This window comes from Bidens hawaiensis, unplaced genomic scaffold, assembly GCF_021521415.1.
Source record: "Bidens hawaiensis isolate Kalapana, Puna unplaced genomic scaffold, B.hawaiensis_p1.1 tig00020686_1, whole genome shotgun sequence".
Taxonomy (NCBI): Eukaryota; Viridiplantae; Streptophyta; class Magnoliopsida; order Asterales; family Asteraceae; genus Bidens; species Bidens hawaiensis.
This window is the reverse complement of record NW_027493178.1, coordinates 2,486-14,280: the sequence shown is the minus strand read 5'-3', so window position 1 is coordinate 14,280 and position 11,795 is coordinate 2,486. Positions and strand designations below refer to the sequence as shown.

Below are 11,795 nucleotides of genomic sequence, written 5' to 3'. Positions count from 1 at the left end.
ATATTTAGATGTTTTTTTTTTATAATTATAAAACCAAAGAACTAATTCCAAGGGAGATCATTTTTTGAAAAAAAAAATGTATTACCCTTTACATGTTAATAATCATTATAAATAAAACTATTTCTTAGTGCACAATCCATCTTGAAACAAATTTGTCTTTACCTCACGTGGAAGAATCTATGTAAGTACTTTTTGTACCTTTAATTAGTTATTGCTTGTTCCTTGTCCTACGACTCTTCTGGGTTCGATGGATCTGTGGGCAATGATACTGTTCACAATTCACGGTATCTTGAAAGTTATACATTTTATTCTTAGATAATATAAGAGTTGAGTTGTTGAATAATTGTCCAAGATATCTTAATGTTTGAATATTGTTTTTATACTTTTAAATTATTGAACTTAATGTTCCCTGTATAATTTTCAGAATATTATCATATGCATGTTATAATGCAAACTGTCTCACATTTTATAAATGGATTCCACCATATCTTTGTCATTTTGACTTGGTCAACTTGTTACTTTTATATGCTTGTAATGTAATGTCACTTTTTATATATGTTAGATTTTGATTAAACCAGCAGCAAAATATCTCAAAAGGAAGAACAATGGCTGACTCTGAGGTATGATTACATCAAAATTTCATACGAGCTCAAACACATGTTATTTTGTTTCTCTCTTTGCAACTTGACCTTAAAACTTAATGGTTTCATTTTATAACTCTCATTCATTTAGACAAATCCACCACTCTATGAAATTTTTACATATTATTAATTAACGCGCTCACAAAATGTTTAACAGATGGGACGCGTAGCTATAACCGTTGATCAAAGTTATAATTTATGGTTGGTAAGTGACTTTACTTTGTTAGCTATTACTTTCACATAACTTATAGACAAGTGTTGCATGCATGTATGCATACATTTTATCATATGACTGTACTATGTTTTATTCCATGATTAATTAATTAATTAAATAAAGATTGTAATTTTGATTCCATGAAGAGAGAACACCCTTCTGCTCTTAGCTCTTTCGGTCAAATGATCAATGTGGCAAAGGGGAAGCAGATAGTCGTCTTCTTAGATTATGATGGCACGTTATCTCCCATTGTGAGTGATCCCGAGTGTGCCTTCATGTCTAATCAGGTACTTAAAAATTCTGATTTTCCGGTTCTTCAATATCGAAGTTATATAGTGGTTTAAAATATTATTTGTCTGCAGATGCGTGCAGCAGTACATAACGTCTCTAATTGCTTTCACACTGCTATTATCAGTGGCAGGAGTCGCAAAAAGGTCCATAATAAATACATTTTAGTTATATGTTTTCGCTAATTATATTGCAATACCGCCACCAGTATGTTAATGTTACGCTAATTATATTGCAACAGGTTTATGATTTTGTTCAGTTAAAAGGGGTATTCTACTCAGGGAGTCATGGGATGGATACTATGGGACCGGCCTTACGAAATAATAATTATGATGCAAATTTTCAAAAAAGAACCTTTGATACTGAGGTAACATATGCAAAGATTTTCATTATTTTTATCTACTAAATCATTTTATACAACAAGCATAACATATCAAATTTCTCAGGGGAATGAGTTTATCATCTTCCAACCGGCTCAACATTTTCTGCCTGAGATTAAGGAGGTATTAAAATACCTTGTATAAACTCGACACTTTTGCATGTTTACGAACAAGCTGATTTGATTGTAATGTAACGCAGATGTTAACTGAAGTTAAGGAAAGGACACAAAACATACCAGGTGTGAAAATTGAAGATAACATGTTTTGTCTTTCTGTTCATTATCGCCATGTTAAGGACGAGGTATGCTGACTGACTGTTGTACGTAATCTTGAACATAAGATATCTGCTTGTGTTGTTTATATGAATGTATTTATGATCCATGTTATGAATGATATCTTCAGGATCATGAAAGACTTGAAAATCAAGTGAAGTCGATGCTTGCGAACCATCCAGATTTTCACTTTACGATTGGCAAGAAAGTGTTTGAAATCCGTCCATCTATTGAATGGAACAAAGGTGATGCTCTCAATTATTTACTGGAGGCTTTTGGTTTTCACAACGCCAGCAAGGTCTTCCCGATTTACATTGGAGATGATAAGACTGACGAAGATGCATTTAAGGTACACATATATATATAGTTTAAATGGATCGATGAAACCGTTAATATTGTAATAATATTATTTTTATAATCATAAACTAAATGTCACTCTTTGAATTATACGACTCAAACGTTGATGATGGGTTATTTCAGGTTATAAGGGAAAGAGGCCAAGGATATCCGATAATAGTGTCATCAAAACCAAGAGACACAATGGCTTTGTACTCACTCAAGAGCCCTTCGGAGGTACAGTCCTTCTTGACCTGTTTAGGCAGATGGGGTTATGACAACGGCGCCACCACCCACCATCAGTAAAATCCGCCCTTCAGTTGTGTGTCGGCTTCGTGTACGTGTATACATATATAATCTAGTATATATATATGCTATGCCTACAGAAAGATCATCAGGTTAAAGTTAGTGATAGCACCAGCAGGACCCTCTTTTTATGGTCTTCACTTGAGTGCTGCTTCTCCTTAGTTTCTTAAGCTTATGTTATTATTAAGAAGGATTCTTTAGTCTTAACTATGTAACTGCAACCATTATCATGGTTATGGCTTTGAATTAAGTTGTGATATATATTCGGTAGATATGTTCTTCTCTACAACTTTTTTTATATTGTTTTATACCAGTTGGGCTCGTTTATCTACTTGCCCCGTCCCAGTGAGAATGTCCGTCTTGATTGTTGTGGATTTCGGCTTTCTCTGTCGGGTCATTTCAGCCCCGGTTGTCATGTTAAAGATTAAAAGAAAATCAGGTTTAACAAGATGTCTACAATTAAATAAAGGCAACAATTGAACATAATCAACTGAGTATCCATAATTATGTCAACAATAATCGTACAGACAATTGCGATCTTGTAAATCACTTGTTTGTATAGTTCTAGTGCTAAAATTCAAAAAAACTAATAATTAAAAATAAAGTACAAAAATCTATTCTATCCGAGACCGGAATTATGAGTACACAACACAGGGGTCTCTGCTCCTAAAGTATTTCTTCTTTATGCTAATACAAGTTCTTCCTCTTGCTCTTGTAACATTTATTGATCCGGCAAGACCGATTTTCCTTCACAATAAGGACCAAGAACTCGTTTAATTTCTTCAGCGTTTAATGTCTCGTGTTCCAGCAGTGCGTTTGCCAACGCATGCAGTGATTTCTCATGCTGCGGAAATTAAAAAAAATAATAATGTGGCAATTTCATACTGAATTTGCATATCATTACCTGACTGAAAAATACAATATCAAATATAACCATTTAAAATACTTTTAAGTTTCATATTTACTTTATTTTGAATGGGTAAATATTATTTACCCATTTACTTAATTATTATATATAATTTATAATATGACCATTCTACCCTTCTCTTTTTAATACACGTTTTAAGAAAATGGTAAAGACGTCATAAATTTGAAAATGAGTATATTTGATACTTTTAACTTTCTATCAGATAAATATGATATTATATCTAACAAACGAGTCACATGATTTAACATTATATATTTCAAAAACCTTCTTTAGCAAGAATTTTACACGCGCGTAAGCCTCTTTAAGAAGCTTAACCACCTGAAATAGAAAGAAAAAACTATATAAACACATCTACTACACGTAAACAAAAAGATTTAAAAGGGTATAAACATACTTCGGCATCAATACGTGTTTGCATCTCCAAGCCAGACCGCTCCTTTAAATAAACGGGCCCAATTGCATCACTCATACCATAAGATGACACCTTTCATGCAATAAAAAACTTGCATATAAGCAACTGAGAAAAACAGTATAAACTAAAATATTTTAACTGATTACCATATATTGGGCAATTTCTGTAGCCGATTGAAGATCGCTACTAGCACCAGTTGTAACATAATCGGGACCAAAAATAATCTCTTCAGCTACACGTCCTCCCATACAAACATCAAGGCGTGCAAGCAACTGCTTCTTGCTTACAGATGTCTCATCGTTTGAAGGTAACTGTGTAACCATGCCCAAAGCAGAACCACGTGGCATAATTGTGGCCTTGTGTATCGGATGCGCGCCATCTGTATTCAATGCAACTATTGCGTGACCGCTCTCATGATATGCTGTCAGCTGAAAAATAATAACCATTACTAGTTTAGAGAGTTGGCTCGTTTGCAATCATATAATAAAAGGAACATATAAAATGCACCTTTTTTGAATCTTCAGATAAAAACATGGTTTTTCGCTCTGTACCCATGATTATTCTGTCCTTTGCGAATTCCAACTGTGATGCGGTTAACTCGTCGGAACCTTCAACAGCAGCTTTAATGGCTGCAACATTCACCAGATTCGCCAAGTCTGTTGCAAATATTATTAACAAACAGGGGTCAACAGTCAACCTCATATTAGTTGATACTAGAAAGAAATGATTTCTTCCCCCATGAGATAAAAATGGGTTAATTTTTACTGTCTTTGTTAAACTATGAATTTGTTTGAACTACACTGCATATCCATTTAAGATAAGATATTAAACGGGATATTAATCAGAAATAATTTCATATAACCCTTCAAAACTTAGTAATATCATATTTACCCAACAAAAAATCATAATATCAACGATAGGTGATGCTTTGGAGTGTAAAGAGAAAGAAAAGAATACAATGGTCATATTACAATAAAATACCAGATTACAATATGACATCTGAAGTATTTTAAAGTGATTTATTTAATAATAACTTTTTGGTTGGGTATATATGATATAGTGCAAGTTTTTAGGGATATATTTGAATTTTCCCCATAGAAACCATACTATTAAAAGTTAACTGATTTTTTTGAATCAAAGTGATGTAGGAGAGGCAGTAAGTTTACGATACCTTTGACTTACAACATTACCATAATAATTAGTTAAATACTGCTTCACTAATCACTAATAAAGATATTAACTTAAAAGCAGTTTTAATCGACATAGTACGTCCTTTCACAAAAATTGAAAAACCTAACATGCCAACCTTGACCCGATTTTAAAAATAACCAGCCCAATCCACCTGTATGGTCACCTAAGAAAATCATGCATTGTAGAATGAACCTACCTGCCCCATTGAACCCGGGTGTACCACGTGCAACAGCATGCACGTCAACATCATCAGCTAATGGTTTGACATGCAAATACAAATCAAGAATCTCTTGACGACCCTTTACATCTGGATTTGTAACAACAAACTACCAAAAAATTCATCATTAACTAGATTAATAAACATATGAAAGAAGATACATTAAAAAAGAAATCTTTGTTCATTAGCAAGGTACTTACATGCCTGTCAAATCTACCGGGCCTCGTCAAAGCCGGATCAAGTATATCAGGCAAGTTTGTTGCAGCCATCAAAATAATTCCCTGAATTAAACTTACCTCAAATTAGATTAACAAATAACAAAACATTAGTCTCTAAAATGTACCTCATTTTGCTCAAAACCGTCCATTTCCACAAGCAGTTGATGTAAAGTTTTCTTTGTATGACCTTCCCATTGCTTTCTAGTCGAACCAACCGCATCAATTTCATCAATAAATATTATGCATGGAGCCTAAACATTCAAACAATAATCTTAAAAACTTTTAAATTTATAATCAAAAGAATAAATGCAGTGGGTAAAATAATAAACCTTCTTCTTAGCTGCTTGAAATAAGGATCTCACTCTTCGAGCACCAACACCAACAAACCTAAAAAGGCCAAAATAAACCATGGTAAACTATTTTGAAATATTTGCAACTTAAAAATATATTATTTTAGTAATAACCACTGTGTTAAATATACACTTTTGAGTGACTTTTCGACTGGTTTGACCCCGTTGACCAATTCTAGCTCTAAAACATACATATAATTAGCGTCGACATGCTACTATAAAAGTCATACTATTTTAGTAATAACCTATGTGTTACATATGCACTTTGGGTGACTTTTAGACCAATTTGACCCCTTCGACCAATTCTAGCTCTAAAACTTACATTTCTTCAAACTCGGAACCTGCTCTGTAGAAAAAAGGAACTCCAGCCTCCCCAGCAATAGCCTTCAAATTTACCAATCCAAAATATTATATACTTGTTTACAAAAAAAACCGAATGCAAAATAATTTATTGGAACTTGAAAGCTATGTTCAAAAGACACTAGGAAGTAGTAGCAAATGCATACAACACTTGTGATAATTTGATAAATCCACCTTAAAACTTATAATAATATCAAATTTACCCAACCAAAAATCAAAATTTCAAATATACACATTCAAATTTGTGGCATTTATACCCTTCCAGTAAAACTTGTATTAGGATATGAGATTTTGGAGTGTAAGGAAGAAGAAAAGGGTGTTATGGTCATACTCTTGGTCTTAAGTGATTTGAATGGGTATATTTGATATGATTTTTTTCAAATGGATAAATGGATAATATGCAAGTTTTCAGGGATATATATGACATTTGATCCTACATTCCTTTACGCCTTACCTTGGCAAGTAGAGTTTTGCCTGTCCCAGGCGCCCCAGTTAAAAGTATTCCATGTAAAGTAATCACATTGCTTTATTATTACCAATAATACATGTTAAGGATAAACAAAAGTAAAAAATATAGCAAGTAATTATTATTATATTTAAATTATTTTGTAACTAAAATGCAAACCTTGGGTAACTTTCCACCAAAGCGAGTAAATTTTCCTGGATTTTTGAGGTATTCCACCACCTCTTCAAGCTCTTGTTTAGCATCATCACAACCTTTAACATCCTTAAACGTCTTTATATTCTGCACATAATCATATAAATCGTTCCAATAAATCATTTATTATGCTTCATTTAATGAGATTCTTTTCATATTATTCTTCAAGTATCATGTTTTACTTGAATGAGAAGTTACCTTTTCTGGCATTATTTCTTTGTTTAAATCTTTAGAGGAGTATGAAGAAGTTGAGACGACACCTGGACTCCCCATTCCACCTAACCCACTGATATACCTCTGAAGTGCAGCAGCTCCCATCACCCTGGAAAACGAAAAAATTTCATTTTGAAACTGATTGTTTAAAAGAATAACCAAAAAACTTATTATCTAAAGGTAAATTATATTACCTATTTTCCAAAATTTTAACCTAAACTGAGAAACTTTTACTCTTGAAACAAAATGTCGTATCTTTTTTAACATTAATGTACTTTTTGGTCATTTTATCAGTTAATCCCTTAAATAATCACATTTTTCAAACACTTGAATATCTTAGTATCAACTTATTACAACTTCCAATAGTAGAAGCACAATAGAATATCCGTCTACAGTCTGCATCCCGTTTTATCACAGTTGAATATCTCATTTTCATTACTAAATATAATATAATATAATATGATCACTTTCAAACTTCACATATATAGTTGAAATAGAGAAACTTATACCACATTAAACCAACAGCAACAGTGAACAAGATTGTTGAGATGAGCTCTTGTGCAAAATGTGATGATCGGTTTGATGCTTTTTGATCAACCTATTGATTACAAAAAAACCGAAGTCAACTTCACAATAATTCTCAAAATCACCTTTATGCAGAGTAGAGATAGATATGACACATTTACTCATGAAAGGGTTAATTTGAATTGCGTATTTAACTCTACTAGGTCATACGGATATAACAAAATAAAGAAAAATAGCTAAAAATTGAAACGGGTCAAACTGGTAGAAAATACCAAAAATGTTTTAAAAAACATAAAGTATTATTATGATTTATGTATATGATTTTTGTAACCTATTTATAAAATGAACAAAATACGCTTACTGGTCAACCCAGCACAACCCACCATGCGCTGGTAAATCATACACCATAAAGTTACCCATTATGAAACCCGCCTACTTTTTTACCTCTAATACACAGAATTAGAAAAATAAGCAAACAACAGTTCAAAACAAGTAGTCAAAACTACTTCAAGAAGATTACACATTGAATACACAAATTCTCATAAAAAGGCTCTGCACAAATAATTGAATGAAACCCTTACCATCATCACATGCAATGGCTGCCTCTCCGATATACCAGGGCTTAATAAAGATTCATCCAAGTTCCCGGATGCCCGTTCCTTCAATTCTTGCAACTGAAATCAGAATACAAAGCACATAAACTTGTAGTAAAAATACAGCATTCGTATACCAGTACCATCCTAATGATTTTGGTTACCAGTGCAGAAAGACCAGAAGGCTTGCCAGATTGTTCATCGGGAAGATATTCAGCAATCGCATCGGTGGCAACAAGAGCCTTAATATACTCCACAACACCTTTACTATCCACTGCATATTCCCTTTGATCAAACCTCTTGATCACAGACTCAGGACTGTACAATTTTAAAAATATATAAAGAAACAAATAAATCATAAAATCATCAAACTTTATATGGAAGCAAGCAAGCAAGCAACCTGTGTTTATTAAGCTCAAGCAATAAAGCAGTCTGCTTTACCGCATCTAGCGCTTGTGTCGCCGCCACCAAGCCAACAATATCTTGCGAAAGCCACTTCTGATTGGAGCAAAAAGCCCTAATAAGAACACCAGAATCGGTAACTGAGTCTTACCGTCGTTGACTTTCTCCGGTTCCAAATGGTTAGTGAGAATGGATGAATCTGAGGTGCAGAAAAGTAGTTGAATATGGCGGGAAACGGATGGGGTGAAATTGAAGGTTGTATTATGATTATTAATAAGACGGGGAATTGAAATGAAGTGAATTCATATTTTATTTATTTGGTCACAAGCAAGCACCTGCTGCCTCATTTATTTACTTATATAATTTACTATAAAACGATTACAATAAAGTGGCAGGCAAACGGGCAACAAGCTGCGCCGCAACCCCCTTTTGAACAGCAAAGCCAATCCTGCTAAAAACGAAGCTTTGGGACCTAGAAGCTGAAGAGGTTCCGTGTACGACGCGCTGAACCCTACTCAAAAATTTCACAGCCTCTGGAGCCAGAAAACCAAATGTATCAAAGGCAAATGGTAGAAAGACATGTTGATTATCTAAACAAGCTTTCTCGTGTTTAACAACTTTGCCCGATTCAGCCTTCAACGCAGCCTAACCCACAACAAACCCACGGTCCCTGAGCCCAACAAGAGGAGACACTCCTGTAAGATCCACACAGGCGTGTTTCCCCCCTGCCCACCCGAACACAAGAATATCAGCTGGTCGTAAAGTAGACCTCCCTTCAATAGGATCCGTGAGAAAGTTAACAGGGGCCTCCTTTTTAGCAGAAATCCCTGCCCGTTTAAGAACATCACACAGAACATCCCTAACCAGATCATGTCTGTATTTAAAGCCAGGCAATTCTTTGCAATGCACCGCATGGTCACCAAAAGAATCCAAACAGACCTTACGACAAATTGGGCAAGGTTCATCCGTCGGGAACATAGGGATCATTAACCGGTACTTAAGGATCCGTCGGGAAGGTTCATCCGTCGGGAACATAGGGATCATTTATTATTATGTAATGTTGGTGTGAACCACACAAGCATGAAGAAGAAGAAGAAGAAGAAGATTAGGCTTCTTATCTATCTGAAAACAAATCAATTGATGACTGGAATTGGCGCCCTGTTTTGAGTTTCGTCTATGTATAATAATTCAACTATTATTATCGTGCCCCTGGAGTGACCCGTTCATGGTTTTGAACCGCTAGATCCGAACCGCGTTATTGTATTTCGGGTCCGGTTCTGTTTCTTAATTTGGGTGAAAATGATTAAAGAACCATTAGAACCCGGTTGAGTTTAAACTTTAAAGATGATATTTAAAACATATTTACATAGGGGTCTTTCGAACTTCAGTGCGTAGGCAATCATACGCATCCTCACTCTCCCAGTGATATACAATCCCTTTACAATATAATAACTGATAATCATCTTCCACTACTCTCAATTTGTTTTAAGATATAGTTGTAACCTGTAATATCTTGAGACATTTTAATCCGTTTTCAAACTCCCCCATTAAATATAATATATTGATACAATAATGTTTTACTGTACGAATTTCTCTTGTTTTTCATTTTGCATCATCTAATAGTTCATATTTAGAATTTAATTGAAAACCGGTTTCGACGAGAACCATTTCACCCAGTTCCAAACCGAACCGGAACCGTTAAAATACGGTCCGGTCTTGTTATTATATTTAACATTTAATGGTTCGGGTCAGCTCGGTTATGAACTGTTGCACATCCTTACCCTAAGGCCTCAAGTTATCTCTTTGGAATAGCATTGAATGTCAAACTATACGGTGTGGGCACCGTTCACATCAAGGTCATGTGATCATCACCGCAACACCACTAGTATGGGTGTTGTTAACCATGATTGTCTCACTTTGACGCTCACTTCATTGCGTGCTTTTGTCCTCTTTAAGACTAAAACTACGCCACTCCGTGGACATCCCGACACAAATCATCGTCTTCCTCACCGTAGTGTGCCCATCTTGGTAGCCACATCATCACCAGTGGCCAACAATACAATGCCCATTTAATCAAAGAGGGAAGGGGAGAAGAGAGGTTGTTCCGCCCGTGAATCCTTATTCTATGCGAATGTTGTTAAAATGTGTCTACAGTCCGTTACATTCCGCCAAGATCTCACGATGAAAATCATCAAAACCCTTCATTTACTGGGTAGAATTCTAAATAGTGTAAACACATTCTATTTACTCGTTTAGGCTGAAGCATTTCATGAGTACATGAAATCAATACTCGAATAAGACAGTTTTTCTTTAAAGAATAAGATGTTCTTTTATAATTGTAAAATTATGATACAACACAAACCAGATGATGTTATTTATATTGTTGGGAGATGCACAACGAAGCATTACAACTTTCATGAAATAATATAATGGTTTGACAAATTATACAATGGGAAAGTAAATCTCAATTACCCAAATAGCTTAAGGACACTAAAATCACAACATGCACCCTCTCTTTCCTTCCTTTTTCTTTCACAAACTCTCCCATTGTTAGCGTGAGCTCACTTGCATTTGCCCTGCGAAAGAAGGGGCAGGTGTTTGGGTTTGGTGATATGCTCATGCTGATGTACGCCAAATTTGAAACCGCGAAACAAATAGGACAGTCTAATCACTAATGGATTTGCAAACACTCACTCTTTTGGGCGTGGACAGTGTCTATTCACGCTATGTTAGATTATTGACCTCTTATGCTAAACGTTTATTTGGGTGTTTGTTTTTTCAGAGGTAAAATATACGTAGTCTGCGGACCACATCTGCAAACATCTGTAGCAAAAGAGGAGAATCAAACCTCTGCAGTCTGCAACAAGAAGATCGTTTGTTTTTTAACGTTTGCAGACTGCTAAAATAAACTAAAATTTTAACATCTACAAACTAATGACAATAATTCATCAAACCTAAACTTTCTACAAACTAATAACAATCTATCGAAATTAACAAAATCCTTTAATAATTAACAAAAAACTACAAACTTTTTTCAACTACAAACTAATAACAATATTCATCAAACCTAAACTTCCCAAGAATCATTTAACCGTCCAGCACACGCGTAATACCCAAGAAGAATCTCGTACGTTTCTCGATTCTTCAACACACCCAGATCATTCATGGACTCAATAACACTCCCTGCAGCTCTTAAAAGCCCTCTTTTCAAAAACCCTTTAAGTACTATATTATAAAGTTTTAGTCTTGGATGAAACCCTAGGGCTACCATTTCTTGAAGAATTGCTTCAA

The 11,795-nt window shown here is 34.7% G+C and overlaps 1 protein-coding gene and 1 pseudogene across 2 annotated transcripts; one reads left to right on the top strand and one right to left on the bottom strand.

Moving 5' to 3' along the window:
- The first annotated feature begins 560 nt into the window (after positions 1-560).
- Positions 561-2,453, top strand: LOC143561477 (putative trehalose-phosphate phosphatase 2). The gene is made up of 9 exons (XM_077049553.1): positions 561-620; positions 799-846; positions 1,002-1,142; positions 1,218-1,289; positions 1,385-1,510; positions 1,590-1,646; positions 1,723-1,824; positions 1,926-2,144; positions 2,276-2,453. The coding sequence occupies exons 1-9, from the start codon at positions 606-608 to the stop codon at positions 2,435-2,437; spliced, it is 942 nt and encodes a 313-aa protein (XP_076905668.1). The 5' UTR covers positions 561-605; the 3' UTR covers positions 2,438-2,453.
- Positions 2,454-2,913: 460 nt separating this feature from the next.
- Positions 2,914-11,052, bottom strand: LOC143561478 (ATP-dependent zinc metalloprotease FTSH 11, chloroplastic/mitochondrial-like; annotated as a pseudogene). The gene is made up of 18 exons (XR_013140309.1): positions 10,977-11,052; positions 8,503-8,703; positions 8,267-8,420; positions 8,091-8,183; positions 7,494-7,582; positions 6,970-7,093; positions 6,739-6,858; positions 6,568-6,618; positions 6,076-6,137; positions 5,733-5,790; positions 5,529-5,654; positions 5,386-5,466; positions 5,165-5,294; positions 4,285-4,433; positions 3,924-4,205; positions 3,760-3,849; positions 3,630-3,683; positions 2,914-3,281 (listed from the first exon to the last, which is right to left on the bottom strand). The product of XR_013140309.1 is annotated as an ATP-dependent zinc metalloprotease FTSH 11, chloroplastic/mitochondrial-like (transcript).
- Between the last annotated feature and the right edge of the window lie 743 nt (positions 11,053-11,795).